The following is a 16,438-nucleotide window of genomic DNA, read 5'->3' on the forward strand; positions in this document are numbered from 1 at the left end:
GGGCAGCTCTCTCTCTCTCTCTCTCTCTCTCTCTCTGCCAGGTGAACCTCTTCTTCCTCCTGGTGTCCCGTGGGGAGGGGCCTGGCTGTATGCAGGCTAAAGCTAGCTCCTCTTATTTCCCTGGCAAATGTTGTCACCCCCACCACCACCACCAGTCACATTTCTCTCCACCTCCACCACCTCCTCCTCCTCCTCCTCTTTTCTCTTCCACTCCTCTCCTCTCCTCTCCTCCTGCCTCCATCCCTCACTCTGCCTGTCACAAGTGCCACACATCCCTAGAGGATAAGATGCCATGGAGGCCACGGGGAGAACAGCGCTCTACGCCTTCTGCTCCGTCCTCTTCATTCTCACAGGTGAGCGCTGCATGTGAAGGTGTCATGGTGATGATGATGATATGAGTTTGTCAGTTGTTGTGTGTTGTTGTGGAGCCATAGCAGTTGCTGTGGTAGCTGTGTTTGCTTGGTTGACAGGGCAAAATGAAGGAGGGAGTGAGTTGAGAAGGAAGTTTTTTTTTCTTTTTTGTGGTGTCACTGTGCAGTAAAGTCCTTTTTTTTGTTACATCAAATAAGGATGTGGTTGCAAAATCTAAAAACACATTTGGCACAAGAAGTGAAATAATTAAAAGTTTAATCTTACTCTTTTAGGCTACCTTATGTTAAAATATTTTTACATGGAACTTCTCCAAAGTCTTCCTTCTGTCTTGGTTTGTTTTGCATGTCTTTTCCATAGTCATCGCCGTGTGACTTTACAGAATTAGCTTTTCTACTCTTGTTGTTTGTTAGATAAAGACAGCAGGACAGGGTCAGTGGAAAGCAGAAGTGACCGAGGCCACAGCTCTGTGACTCAGTGATAACAGACACGTACTGTGCTTATAGTTCTCTCACATGATGGGATCAATCTAACAGAAAGGCTCTCCCCTGCTTTGATGTTTGTGTCATCAACCTTCGATGAGGACAACTACTTGTCTTATCTGAGGGAGGACAGAGGATGGTGGCGTTCGGACACGCGCCGGGTGACTTTATTTAGTGTCCAAACAACTTGGATGTGTGTGAGGGTGATAAGAGGCAGGTGTTTGTGGGTCTCTTCATGTATTTGTGTGTGTGTGTGTGTGTGTGTGTGTGTGTGTGTGTGTGTGACTAAACGAAGGTATCCTCTCACCTTAAAGAGCATTGTCTCTGTAATCTCCGTATCACCGCAACAATATCCGTGTTGTTTGGGGACAACAGAGGAGGAGCGGGCTCGGCACACTCCTCCTCATTCTCCCTTTTCACCGGACCTCAGCTGTTGTAAACACAGGCACACGGCTGCTACTGACACACACACACACACACACACACACACACACACACACACACACACACACACACACACACACACACACACACACTAGAAACTGCCTTGCAGGCCTGTAAGAGTGAAGTGTGTCATGTGGGACAGGTGGACAGAGAGAGAGAGAGAACCAACTTCCCCCATTTTTACATTAAAACTTTTTGGATTTAAATTATCTTATTTAAATCATCTATGAAATTACCATAACGGTCTTTTATTACTTGTTCCAAGTTATTTCTTCAAAGCTGAAATTGTAGGAACAAAAAGACACACAGACAGAAGTGAGAAAAAGTGACATAAGAGAAACAGGAAGAGATGTAAAGAGGTTACACTGGACAAAAAGCGAGAGGTTTTAACGGGTTAGTTTCACAGTAGCACTTCCTACTCACATGCTGCTGCTCAACTGAACATGGCTCTCAGACACGGTTCACTATCAACTTCGTTGTTCTCTGTCCATCCTGTCCATCCATGACATAAGCAGGTCATAGCTCATGAAAAGACCATTTCAATTACTGTTATCACTCTATTGTCTTGTCTAAATGGACATTGGAAAGTCTTGGAGCTGCCCCTCCTCCGCTCTCCTCTTGTTCTCCCCTTTTCCTCCCTGTAATCTTGCTGTACAATGTGACAATAAAGGCTGATTCTGAAATTAAATTAATCACAAATAACATGATAAATAAGAAATAAAATGATTTAAAAGATTTGAATCTCATCCATCAAACAAACACACAAGCCCACATCCCCCTCTTAATCCAACTTAAAAACAACAATTTCCAAATAATCAGAAAAATACCTGTTGTTTCACAGGGGAGTTCCAATAAAGGAGAACTTGCTGGTGGGAATTTGATGATCAAATTATCACATCACAATAGAAAATCAGTTCCTCCCATTTTGTGACAAATTGCGTCAGGTTTACTAAACCAAAACGAGTCTCAGTCTTCGCAGAATTAATGTTAGAACTCTCTCATTACAGAGATGTCTGTTCAGACCAAGTTCCATGACACCATGTCAGCTTGTCAAATGTAATGACACTTGTTTTTAGAAATTAAAGAAAAAAGTATATTCTTTATTAATCAAATCATTTTGTCTTGATAAAACAGATAAAGCATGCTAGATGATTATGTAAGGTAAATCTTTCACATGCTTCTTTGGAGAACTGATTGATAAGGTCTTGCGTGTTGAACATTTACTTTTCAGCTTTTTAAAAATAGCACTGTGTCATCTGCAAATTAATGTACACTGTGTTTCCCCACAATGCTAACACCCTCTGTGAAATAATTTGTAATAATCATAGACAATAATGCGATCACTATAATAAATGTTAAATAAGAGCTATTACAACATTGTCCAACGCCCACTGAGTGAGTGGGTGAGTTTGACTTGAGAGACATGGTCAGATATTCAGATAAGTGCATTAAACAGCAATATATAGATCATTTAATGCCATGCCACATGAGCACAGAGCAGTAGTCAACATAGTCAATTGAAATTAACATTCAAGTAAAAACTCATGAATTATTTGAATGTAAAGCTGGAATATGGTTGTTTATCAAAACTAAGAGGCTTTTGCACCTTTCTCCATTTTCTGTCGCGCTCTCATATCATGTTAATCGTGTGTTTTCATAATATAACGATGCAGTATGTCAGAAATTGTTGTTTTAATTTCTCCCAGGGCTCCCAATAGCCACTCCTTACCGTTGTACAGTCTGTGAAGTTTACTTACATTCCTGGATGGTAGCCAAACATATTGTTTGAAATGATAATACTTGACAGGTTTAGTTCCCAGATGAGTCTTTCATTTGTCAGTGAAGTCACTACGAGCTGCAACTTCCATATTTCACCAGAGTCTCATTTTATTGTCGAGTGGACATCCAGCACTAACACAATAACAGCTGGCGTGATTTGCTGTTGACTGCACACTTTCTTAATTTTGTGTTTCCTCTGGTATGATGTGCTTCGATTCTCTCAACAACTGCTCATCTGAACAGCTTCAAACTTGGTGGGACCGTGGATGAGGACCAGAGGAAGTGCAGTGTTGGTGTTAAGTATTTTATGTTATGTGAGTGGTTGTGGAAACCCTAACTCACCATAAATAATTTAGAACTCATTGATCCCATCAGGCTATAGGAAGGCACTGCAGTGTAAATAGTTAGTGTGTCTGTCCATCTGTCCTCCTGCTTGTCTTTCATTACCGTGACAAATGCTCATCTGATCAATGTCAAACTTCATGTGCATTGCTGAGGACCAAAGGAAGTGCAGTGTCAACTGTCAAGTGCTTTTTGGGCGAGCATTTCACGTGTTCTTGAGGGTTAACAGACCGTAGAGAGACTTCAGAGAAGTCATGAGTCTGCCAGAGCCAAGGAATGGCTGTGGAATAATTACATTCAAACAGTGATAAACCTGGTCATTTCATCTTTTCAACATGCTGGGTAAAAGTAATAGATTTTTATTCCCTGTTGTGTTTCACTTTTCACTTTGTTACCAGTGAACAGACTCTCCTGGCAACCAGCCACAGCTTAAACAGACTGCAAGGTGCAATAAATCAGCAGTCATCTAGTTACTTCAGAGAGCCCAAGTGTTTGTTTTGTGACAAGTCAGGATCAAAGACAGAGGCTTTGTCCTTGTCTGACAACAATGTCTCTCTCTGTGGTGAGCTCAGCTCGGTCAATATTAACTCACTACCGTTTCAGGACTTGGACAACTTGAGGACTAGGATACAGATTCTAGATCAGACACTCAAAACAGACCTGGCTTCATCCTCTAAACTGTTTTTCTCACTCATCAATAGCACAACATCTTTCATATAACAACATAATGCATGAAGAGTTTTAATTTGAAAACAAAGTGTCTCTAAGAATGTACATTGATTATAATGATTAATAATAATTGATCAAATTTATTTAGTTGAACCAAACAGGAGTTATTGTCATATTATTACAACAATGAAAAGCTATAAATTATAATAGTCAATTCATTTGAAACAATCATAAATGCTATAATGTAGAAATGATGTACTGCCTTACTCTGCAATCCAGACTGAACTAGTTTTTGTGTTTAAAAAGGAGGCGGTGGTTTGCCAAATCATTTTTCATTGTTTTAAATAACTGCACTCGACCATATTGATAAAATATACATTGTAACCTTGATTGACAGAGTAATCCATGTTGGGTTTTGATTAAGTCTAACGTGAATATTCAACACAGTCCATCAGGTGGCCTGAAAGAAATAATGTAATAATGTTGCTCTATTTAAAGCACCTACAAGGAACTTTCAACTGGATATGAAAAAGTTTCTCCTTTGTGCTGATGTCTCTGAATGACATACAACAGCAAATAAGCCCATCGGTGTGAAGACAAGCCTTTTCTAAATAGTGAAACTGGGTGGCAGTTGTCGGGTCGGACGATGGATGAAACAATTTACGGCACTCATAATGGAGACGGCACACACGCCAGGGCTCAAGTCCATCCCTTTAAAATATGTATTAACCCCTGGGGCACAGTCTAGACAAAGATTGTTTGTTTTTCACTGAAAATGCACATATCACTGTCACTACACAAACGGTGCACAACTTCTTGCAGCAAGAGACCCCTGCAGACCACCGTGTCGCCTAAAACCGCTCACAAAAAAGTTATAGTCTGGAGCCCTGACGCACAAGCCAGATAAGCGTCTTTACGACAATACGCGCTCAAGCTCATGGGAAATGCCGTCTTCATTCCGGCAAAACGCTACCGCCTTTGTCCACAGGGACCGCCAAAATCAACACAAACTGAAAGTTCCTTGTAGGGGCTTTAACATCATTGTTGTACGTACAGTTAGTTGCTCTGCTCCACAAAAAACTGGTTTAATCATTAGATATTTACTTTTCAGCAGCATCCAGGCTACAAGGACATTATTACTGTAGTTTTCACTGCCTTTGAAACTGTGAGGATACTCTATCTGAAGGTTCTGTTCACCAAGAACTCTTCATTATACTTTTTCCAAGAAAAAATAAACTAATTGAAATGAAATTATTAACCATTTCTTGGTGTCAATGCAATGTCAAGCACTTGAACTGGACATGAGGCACCTTGAGTGTTTGTCCAGAAAAGTCACATGAATCTAAATCATTAGATGAATAGGAAACAAGTTTTATATTGGGAATGATGTGCACTGTGTCATGCTTATTGCTGGTTAACAATAACGCTCTTTTTCTCCTTCTCATGTACTTCCTCCACCATCTCCACCATCACAGAGGTCAGCTCCGATTACATCCACATCCCCTCGTTAGTCCATCATGGCGTTGTTGGGAAGCCGCTGCTCTTGTTTGTGGAGACACGCTTTCCACTGGACGATGCAGAGATCCAAGGAACTTGGTCCCACACCAGGCCGAGCGGCAGCAGAACCACGTTGGTGACGTTTACCAAAGAAGCCACAATCACAGACATGATGTACCGCAACCACCTCCGCTTCGAAAAACCAAACGTTTCTCTGACGATCCAGAAATTAGGCCAGGACGATGAAGGGGATTATCATCTGAGTCTCAACATAGAGTTTCATAACAAGACAGGACAGGTCATCAAGGAGGAGAGAACTGTGCATGTAACAGTGGATGGTGAGTGTTTGACCCATCCTGTGATGATGACATGTTTGATGACATTCATTGGACATTGTTGCAAATTTACCAGCATTGTCTTGTTTCTCCCTCAGTTCCTGTGTCAAATCCAGTCATTGAGAAGAACCCATCCTACGCAGTTGTTGAGGACAAGGCAAACGTAACTTTGGCTTGTTCTGTTGAGAGAGGGACTAGAGTTGTGTTCCGGTGGCTGAGGGACAACGGCCCGCTGGGTCCCAGTGATAGATACCACTTCTCCCGAGACAACTCCACACTCCTAATCAGTCCTGTGAGGAAAGAGGACAAGGGAATTTATCGCTGTTTGGCCAGCAACCCAGTTAGCCCCGGTCGACACAGCAGAGGCGTGGAACTCAATGTTTACTGTGAGTGGAGATATGTCTGTTTTCTACACCCCCCACCCCCATCTTCCATCTTTCTCTACAAGAAGACATGTGTTTTACAACATAAGGAGATGGGTATTTAACCATTCATAACCTGCACCTACTAGGCCTATATCATGAAAGTCAGTGTCGTCAGTATAACAAAAAGAAGAAATATTCAGAATCTTTATTTGTCATTCAACATGTGAAAACAATAATATTATAATAATATTACAATATTAGTGGGACTAGAATAAGATTTTTTTTTTTTCCCACCCTGGCTGACTGTTTTTTCAGTGAGCCAAACTGAAAGCAACAAGGAAGTCAGCTGTGTGCGATTGATTTCACTTGCACTTTTCACCTTTCTCATTCTAATTTGACACAACTGTCCCGTGTTTTGTGTCCTAACCCTAAAAACACTACACAACCGTATGTCTGCTTTTGTATTTCCTCTTTTGCACCGGTCACCTGAAAGTACTAGGTAGTATGTAAATTCCTGTGAAATCAGACTACTTACTGACAACTGAACACACGTGGCTGTTAGAGGATCATATTTGCATGGGAGTAGACTTATCTCACAAAGCTCCTCTGTTCCCTCCATAAAGCATGCCGTTAATTCATTGATACACTGCTGGTTGTGGGAATTTGAGGTTGAACCTCAAAGAACCTATATATGCTACTACCTTGAGTTTATTTGAATGTATTCATAAAAACATATTTATTCACGCAATTAACAAAACTAGCATTTCCATATTGATGTAAAATATGTAGGACATCTATCCCTGGAACATGCCTGTAACTTTAAAGTTTTCACTAATCTCTGTAGCCAGTGTTTACAAACTGTGTGTGGGTGTTAATATAGAGACTTGGCCCAGAGAACTGCACTACTAAGTACATTTAGCAGTGTCATCACTTATGTTTGCATAGACAAAGCATGTTTGTTTTGGCATTCAGTAACAGTTAAAGTACCTCCCTCAGGTTGAACACATCTAGTTTCAAACTTTATTAATGTAATTATCCAACTGACAATGCATTCCTTTCATAACTGCCTATGTGCAGGCTAAACTAAACTTGATACTGATGTTGAAACTGACTGACTGTCTCTGAACAGTGGTCCCTGTTTGAAGAAGTCTGCTGTTGTTGAGCAAGGCCAGCAGGTGGTACTGCTTTAAGCATGTGTGCAAGGAGAAATCGAACATGTCTTGTGATTCACAGAGGAGAAAAATCCTTCTCTAAGGTCGTATCTTGCTTCACGGACAACCTGGAGGGTTTAGGCTGCACTAATACAGGCTCCAGTCCTGGTTCAAAGAACACATCTGTCTATTTGCCATAAATCAAAATCTAGTCTACATTACCTTTTTATTTTTAGTTAAACATAATAACATCTCCACTAGAGTTGTTTGGTAGGTTCAATATCTTCTTCAAGGGCACCCCAACTTTTCAGAGGAGTACGTGCTGCTCTAGAATCGGAGAACTTCAAAATAAAGTGTCACTTCTCTGACCTAAAGTCCGCTGCTGTCCAATTATGCATCACAATGAGAGGAGTCGTAGTAAAGGAACTATTCTGTATAATAGCTATAGCAGCATCTAAAAAAAAAGACTTTCATGTGTCCTATAAAAAAACACTGTATGTCTCTGCAGATGGCCCCTACAATCTGGAGGTAAACTCAGGCCAAGGCCTGCGGACAGGAGAGGTTTTCACCATCAACCCAGGAGAGCTGGCTTTCTTCGAATGCCAGGCTGATTCCAACCCACCCAACAGCTACGTCTGGATTTCCAAGAGCCGCAATTCCACACGTGTCATAACCGAGGGCCCGCGGCTGGAGGTGCGCTCCTACAGGTTGGCCCAGGCCGAGAAGTACCTGTGCCGTGCCTTCAACAACGTGACCCAGAAGCAGGATGAGGCCCAGTTCACTCTGGTGGTGGCCGACTTAACAGGTGGGTAGAGGGTGGAACGTGGCGGGAAGGAGCAGAGCGTGGGCAGGTTATGGGAATCCTCGAAGATAAACACTCTGTAAACAGTGTGTCATGCCAAAAGCAGTAGAGATTGAGGAGTGATGAGAGAGATATCTTGACAACAACAAACACTGGCCAGTTTGAGGAACAACAGGGTAAATGAAACACTGTAGAACCAGTACCAGTACGTACACAACAGGTGAGAAGTGAAATCAGATTATGAACGAAACAAAACCTGAAATATTCATGGCTATTATGAAAGTCTGGTTTTATCCCTGTTGCTAGGTTCCAGCGCCTGCAGCCTGTATTAAAGTTCAGTGGCTGGGAAAGTAAACACAGAATGACAGCTGTTGTATTTGTTGACTAAGTTTTATAGCATGTGGAGTTTCTGTGTGCCAACGCAACATTGATATGTTGTCCTGGTGATACTGTGAAAGGCTCACTGATGGCTACTGCTGATACCGGCTCCTTTTTTAAGCTCAATCCATTAGCATGGTAACTTTTTTCTAATTAGCACTGTGAATCCAACAATGGCACAAATAGAGAAGTTAGACAGTTATTTGAAGTCAAGCCCACAAGGACCTTGAATATGTATCTAGGCCTATTAGCTTGGCTAAACATGAGTGTTAATATCAGTTTGCCCTGGGTTTGTTTACAGGCAAAGAGATGGAGGCCCAGAAAGGCGGCTCTGTTTCTCCAGTGGGAGCCATTGTTGTCTGCTCTTTGTTCATCATCGGCTGTATGTTGCTATTCTTCCTCAGGAGATCCTGCCATCCGAAAAGAGGTAAGATAATGGCTGTGCTGCTGCTTTTCTACCAACTATACTTAACTTAGTTCAGTTCAGTTCAGTTTTTATTCATATCCCGAGGGAAATTGGATTTGCAGCAAGCATTACAAACACAAGACAAAAAAACAGCATCCAAGACATCGACATGTCACTAGCCACAACATAGTGCAGTACATTAAAAAAACACTACTGAGTGTGTTCTGAGTATTATGCCTGTTAAGTCTTCACATCCTGGTGTGAGATAACACTAACGGCTCACTGCGCTGAGGCTTTATATGTTGAAGTTAAGCATTAATGTAAATAACTTGCAAATATTAGTTAAACTGAAGATTACTAGGGCAAAGTAACTTTTGCTTTTGAGTATTTGTGAATAATTATGACCCTTTGTCTTTCTCTCCCTTACCAACAGTGCTTATGAGCATTTACAACAGGTAAGCCTTGAATGAAAAACATAGAGACACCTCTCAATGCACCTTCAATCTGCATCTTGTACAAGTTTTAATTAACAGCTTTGTTTTGCCTGTTTTTGGCAGGCCGCTTTCAGAGCAGAAAAGGCCACATCGCTCAGGTAAGCTACTGCTTGTTACCTTCTTATCAAGAACATCTACACTACACAATGCTTAATCAATGTTTTATTATATTAATCATATCACTCTGACAGAGAGTAGATATGAATTCTTATATTAACTATACAACAACAACAAGCAGTTTTGTAGTCTGATGTTGAAACGTGTGTGTCAACAGGCCACGAGGATGCAACAGAGGACTTCGGCATCTATGAGTTTGTCTCCATCCCTGGGAAAATGGAATCTGCTCAGGTATTAAATATGTGTATTCACAAAAGTAGATTCACAGGTGAAGTAACAGCCCTCATTTTGTCCTGTGTGTTTTAATGATTTAGATTTGCCTTTGCATCTTCCCCTCTCAGGTGTCTTGCAGATCTCTGGCCCGGCTCGAGTCAGTTCAGGATATGCACACCACCATCTACGATGTGATCAGACATGTTCCTGAAACCCCCAGTCACAGTTTGCTGAAGTAACTTTCAGCCAAAGAGTTGAAGTGTGACTTACATTCATTTCACTTGAAGACTCTTTGTGTAGCTTTAAGTTCTTTAGTCTCTGTTGTCAAAGCCTGAAACAGTGGTTTTGGTGGCCCACCTTTTTGCACAAGGGATGAAGGAGACTGGTGTGAGTACACAACCTGATCATGCACTGTTATTGTCCAGAGTTTGGGACACATGTTAAATGTTTTTTTGTTTTTTTTTTAATTTGTTTGTTTTTGCCAAGATTTTGTGTATGAATGTCTTGATTTTTTATTTAATTTTTAATTTAATTGAATTTTTTGTGTAAGTATATGTGAAGTTGAAACACTTGTGCTGTTTCCATTGACAAATGAAGATAATATGAAACTAAGCAAGTTAGCAGTAGCTATTTTCACATTATGAAATGTTATAAGGTGCTTACGTGGTACCTGAACTCCCACACCGTGATCACTATTTAAAACATACTTTTAATTTAAATTAATTTAATTTAATAATCTTAATTTAAATTTGCAAATTAAAAAAGATATTTCTTATTTAATATTTGTCCCAAGAGGAGAGTCTGTTTGTGTGAAGACAAGTGTTGTAATGAATGGATTTTCTTATATTGAATATATTCAGGTAAAATGTATATATTGTACATGAACTGCACTGCAAATTCTTTATACATATTATTCTATATCTATGTTTTTCTGAAATCTATTTATTCCCACAGAAACCTTTAACCCTGTTTCACAAATGTAGCATTTCCTTCCTGATTCTAATAATTCTTAAATTATTGTACAGTTTGCATTCACATGTTTGTTTTATACTTTATTAAATACATGACTGTTTACTATTCTAGTTCATTTTTGAATTTGTGACTGATGCCTACAGATAATCACAGTGTATTTTATCTAAGCATTTGTGCCATTTGAATAGTCTTTGCATTTATACTTGTTATTCAACTCCAATGGCAATGGCGGTCAGAGTCAAAAAAGATATTTGCTGAAGCCAGTAAAGATGTCAGTTGTTTTGCTACTTCACAGTGAGTCTTTGTCTGATGTCCTGGCTGTGATCTCTTGTCTATGAGTTGTATGACTTGTACTTGCTGTCCCGACATTGCTGCAGAGTGTTTATTTCCCCCAGCCTGGCTGCAACGGTTGTCGTGTACCTGGTGAGATATGGAGACAGGCAGCAACAGACGGATGGTTCAGCATGTGGCAGCGTGCCCTCCACCTGCTCCTGCTGACACCTTGTCACGAGGAGATAAAAATGTGTGCGCTTGTTTGTCTGTGTGTGTTTGTGTGCACGAGAAACAGAGAAGAGGCAGAAGGAGGAGGAAAGCTGCTGATACAGACGAGCATGGAGAGAACCAGACACAAAGATGTTTGGTGAAGAAAATAGAGGTCAACATTTCTCTGGGATTTCTAAGATTTATTAGAGATCGCTAAAAGACAGGAATCTGCTGTCTGCTGTGGTGCATCAGATTGCCAAAACATACATTTTCCCTGTTAAGCTGAATGCCTCTATTCATAATCAATATAAATACTACACAAAACTTTAAAAAACTCTGACGTAATCTAGTATATTTTGTTTGGTGTTACATTTTGAAGCGTTGTAAAATCTCCACATATTTTACAGTATTTCTTATGATAATTTATGGTATGTAATAAATCATCTAGATCTGATATACTGTGCCATATAGTGCTACTTATCATGATGCTCCCCTGCATGACAATAAGCAGTTTATTAAATCAAGCTCTAATTATAGTTTGTGAACTGACCAACTGAGTGCACTGTGTCTTTGTGGTGGCATCTCCGGGTAGAGGCTGCCATCTGTTCCGTCTCTGTGTATGCTTTCAGGGAGAGGCTCTGCACTGTAGACGGCTGCCTAACAAACAACAGTGGTGAGTAAATTCACCTAAGGAAAGTGACCTCACCTTCATTTGACTGGGAAATAGCCTGAGGCATCATTAACCATGGAACTAGAGCTCACAGTGCCTGCTGTCTGTGGCATGCTGCCTGCTATTAACCAAGTGCTACTCAAAATAACACCTATGGGGGCAATTACAACGCACACTGAATGGGTCCGTGTTGTTTTGCACCGTTCTGGTAATTATTTGGCAGAGCCAGGTCTAATTACTTGGAGCTACATGGCAGCTAGATGGCACAAAATGATGATGTGATCACCTTTGCTGGTGAAAAGGCACTGTGGTTTTCTCAATAATAAAGCAGCACAAGATATAGCAAATTGGATTCCATATTTATGAGAGAATTACTCAAATGTTAACACAATGTAAACAAAAATAGATCTTAACTAACAGTAGCCTACAATATGCAGAAGAATGGCTCATTTCATGGTTTAGTGTTAGGCTATTTATTACATTAATCGATGGTTTATCATAATTTATTTATTAGGTAGGTTATACCTGGCTGGGATAAAGTGCACTGGAATTACCTCATGAGGTTTAATTTATAATCATGCAACTTGTTTTATAAGATTGTGTTTTAAAATACACAAGAAGCAGCAATTAACGTCATGCACAGGTGTTTATAACGACATTGAGAAGACAGGAACAGTGACATCGTTAATTTATCACTGACACCTGTGCTTTTCTTATTGCAATTAAATGAGATCTTTAAAATAATGTTAGAGCAACTGTTTCTATTCTGTGATATGGGAAATTACCACCATCCAGTGGTGTATTAGCCTACAGCACATGTGTCACTGTCAGTGATTCATACCACTTTTAAATATGACTTTCATTTATTTTTTTTATTTATATCACATATTTTCAAGTTAAAGCAATTTTTTTTTTAATTTAGAAATTTCACCTGAGATTACCACGCACGCGAGCAGCAGGCCTCTAAAGAAGAGACTAAAACTACATTACCCAGGATGCGTCAACGTTTTCCGGTCCCTGCCGTAACAGTCACGTGACGGTCAACTATGGCTTCCCTCTCGTAGTGATGGAGGCACATCGTTAACAACACAACCTAAAACTGTAACTTTACCCATCTTTTTTAATCCGCTGACACCAGTTGGATCTAGGATGCAGAAGATCAAGTCTCTCATGGCCCGGCAGGTGAGCAGAGCCGGTCCAAACCGGTCGGACCCGCTGACAGCTGCCCGCAGCTAGCATAACAGCTAGCTGAGCTAACTGGCTACATTTGACAGCTCGTCGTCTTGTGGCTCATTGAAGCGCAGGTTCAGTCGCCTTTTGTACGACCGCAAGACAGCTACGACCCATTCCCCTCATTTAAACAAAACACATGTTTACAGACAGCTCAGACCCACTACCACCACACCCTAGTTGTTGTAAGAGTTTCCCATTTCACCGGTAGCACCACACACACACACACACACGCAGCGGGGCTGAGCGGTGGAGACTGGGCGGTGATGGGAAGTCCTCAGTTTGCGGACACAACACAGCAGCATATCGCTTTCACAAATCTGCCTGTTGCTTCCACTTTTTTCTACTCTACGCCGCGGTTTGTTAGTGAATGACGAGCTATGTGACAACAGGAACAGGTTATGACTGCACAACGCGGTACTGTCAGTGGACTCTGTGAGGGGTTTGATTGAAGTGTAACAGTGAGTTTTGTTTTGACAGGGCCTGAAAAGCCCCCAGGAGAGCATGGCAGACCTCAGTCCTGTGGAGAACCTGAGGATCCCGAGCAAGGTAAACTATTATTAGTCTGAAACTGTGGCTTTCATTTAGACTATGATGATGTGTCCCAGGCAGTCAATGCATCAAAGTATCTTCTAGGTCAGAGTAGCTGATTGCTACCTGTAGAAATTGCACTGTTGATCTTTCATTCCCTTCACTGCACAATGAAAATGATCCATCATTATGCACTGAACTTATATGAGGTAACAATTTACTGTTCCCATTAAACCCGGAGGCAGTTATATTGGTAGGTGCGTCACACAGCTTTCTGGTGATTCATTAAATGAACCACTGTTATATGAATAACTTCCCAGTAGCTGCTCAGCAGCATGCTGTGTATTTCACTTTGAATTACTTCATGCAAATTGTATTAGTTCCATCACAACTGCAGGTTTTTCATAGTGTCTAGTGACTGAAGGCTCCCATTTATATCACTTAAGGACACACTTCTTCACGTCAGTCCCAGCACCAGCAGTGTGAAAAATGGTCTTCTTTAACACTTCTTTAACATTTTGGCATGGCAAGTGTTTGGAAATATAATCAGTCATGCTTAGTCACTGGAAGAATTTGTCATTATCCACTTGTGCAAATTCAATTTGTCAAGAGCAGACGGAGCTAAGCAGCCGAGTGAGTCTATAGTCACTTACTCGCTTACATGTCATTGCACTGCTGGTTGCTGGCTTAGCTTTGCTTTGACTTTACTTCATAGTGATGACCTTCTGTTGGTTTGGTAGAATTTGGAAGATGACCAGTTGTGTTTATTCAAAGTGCAGTGATACCATCGTCCAAATCTTGTTTTATTTGTCCCTTTCCAAGACTTTCTGAAACATTTTGCTGGTTTACCGTTTGAATGTATGCTGGCCAGGTACTGGAAAAGATACATCTAAAATGGAAGTACCTTTCTGTCACTTCATCGATGGCTGTTGCAAAAGTGATAACCACAAGCGCTCTGTGAACATATGGGCTCATCAGATGATAATGCAATACAATAACCTAATCTGAGGTGATTCTATTATAATGGTGTAATACTTTGTTCGACGACGACGACGTTGTATTGCTGTTGCTAGGCCTGTTTTTGCAGAATACTGCTCAGAGACACAGATGGAGCTCAGATAAGATAAGACGTCATTTACCCTCCAAGTGTAATTAGAGCCTGAATGAAAGCAAACGGGAGTGCCTTTGGAAAGATTTGTTTCTTTTCATACAACGCATGCCCCCCCACCACCCCACCCCACCCCCGGCTTCGGGGTTGGTATCAGTGAATGTGGCTAAACTGGATATACAGTAATCAAACACCCCTTTATGTTTTAGGCCTGAAAGTCATGGTCCACAAGAATGATTGTGCGTCTTATCATGTGTGCTTTTGTTCAGCTTATGTGTAATGGGGCAGCATGGTATGGCGCAACAGAAACACTGGCCAGGATTTAATATAGATGTGAGGATTAGGCTACATGCGCTTACACCTAATGCTCGAGCTCACCCATGTATTCACTCACCTGTGTGCACTGCAAACACCTGCTTACTGTGTGTTCAACCAAAACACGGGGCTTATTATTTGATGATGTTATGCTTGGGCTTTATTTACTTTGCCGCAGGGCTTTTCAGCTTTCAGGAAAATGAGATAACACCCACACAGGCCAGACTTTACAGTGGTGAGAAAAGGAAGAGGGAGAGAGGAATTATCATATCCTATGGGATTATCTTCTTTATGTATAAATTTGTCTTTATTACAATATGATGATCAGGTCATCCTATATGGATCAATTCTGACCAACACAATCTATTTTAAAGAGACCCAGAGGAGTTTTCTTTTGGTTATAAAAGAGTCTCATATTAATGTGGATGAATCTACGTTAGCCACACTAATTAATGGCTCCATTTTCGATAAATATATCCTTTTGTATTTATAGTTATTTTTATATTATTATTTAGTGGTTGACTCGCCCAGCATTTCCTAGTTTCGGTTTCCCAGACGCTGCCCGGCGGGTCATGGGAATAACGCCGCCGGACCGCTAGTTGACGGTTTCTGATCCTCTTCGAACCGCCGACTTTCATTCTTGATTAATGAACACATTCTTGGCGAATGTTTTCGCTTTTGTCCATCTTGCGCCGGTCCAAAAATTTCACAGTGCGTGCGGAGGCTCATGGGAAATGTAGTTTGAAAACGCTTTCCAAAACTCCTTGTTGTCCCTTTAACTAATAAGACAAATCATTGTTTCTTTTTCTTTATGTCTAATATTGAATGCACTAAATTCACATCCGGAAAAAGCATGTGCATGTCTTTGTTAATAATACCAATAAGGGGTTATCAAACCTGAGGTCTAATCAAAGGTTTGTGGGGCGGTGTAGCAGCAACACTTAATAAAGTTGTGCAGTCTTGAAATGAAGAAATTTCGACCTGTTGGAGTGACCCAGTCAGAGTCCAGACCTTAAAGCAGCGGTGATGCTGTGGAAGGAGCTGAGGAGAGCAGCTCACACCAGACATCCCTAAGAATACGTCTGAGGTGAAGAAGCTCTGAGGGAAGAACTGTCCCAAATTGTTTCAGATCTGATCAGCAGCATGGGAGAGCCTGTTTAAAGCCAGTACGGAGCTTTTAACTGAATACGCGAAAGTCTCTGGTTTCTGCTGGTGTGTCTCTGTTACCTACAACAGCAAATGAGCCCATCGGTGTGCTGATACGCTACTTCTAAGTAGTCTAATTC

General features: G+C 41.0%; 2 protein-coding genes across 4 annotated transcripts in view; both read left to right on the plus strand.

Annotated features, from left to right (window-relative positions):
- Positions 1-231: 231 nt before the first annotated feature.
- hepacam2 (HEPACAM family member 2) lies at positions 232-11,732 on the plus strand. 2 transcript variants are annotated; one of them, XM_085792048.1, is made up of 9 exons: positions 232-353; positions 5,561-5,920; positions 6,016-6,303; positions 7,942-8,219; positions 8,893-9,040; positions 9,453-9,474; positions 9,577-9,611; positions 9,788-9,861; positions 9,972-11,732. In XM_085792048.1, exons 1-9 carry the CDS (start codon positions 293-295, stop codon positions 10,080-10,082), a joined length of 1,377 nt encoding a protein of 458 aa, XP_085648174.1. In that variant the 5' UTR covers positions 232-292; the 3' UTR covers positions 10,083-11,732. The 2 variants fall into 2 exon arrangements, with proteins under 2 accessions (XP_085648174.1, XP_085648175.1); XM_085792049.1 differs by having other exon boundaries at positions 278-353; positions 5,537-5,920; positions 9,972-10,302.
- A 1,258-nt stretch (positions 11,733-12,990) lies between these two features.
- vps50 (VPS50 EARP/GARPII complex subunit) overlaps positions 12,991-16,438 on the plus strand; it is a 113,329-nt gene continuing 109,881 nt past the window's right edge. For both annotated transcript variants that reach the window (XM_085792050.1, XM_085792051.1), the window contains exons 1-2: positions 12,991-13,150; positions 13,679-13,747. In XM_085792050.1, coding sequence (XP_085648176.1) covers positions 13,118-13,150; positions 13,679-13,747 — 102 coding nt within the window. In that variant the 5' untranslated portion in view covers positions 12,991-13,117. The remainder of the gene's footprint in view (positions 13,151-13,678; positions 13,748-16,438) is intronic.

This window comes from Trachurus japonicus, chromosome 11 (genome assembly GCF_045865225.1).
Source record: "Trachurus japonicus isolate A0001 chromosome 11, Traja_1.0".
Classification (NCBI taxonomy): Eukaryota; Metazoa; Chordata; class Actinopteri; order Carangiformes; family Carangidae; genus Trachurus; species Trachurus japonicus.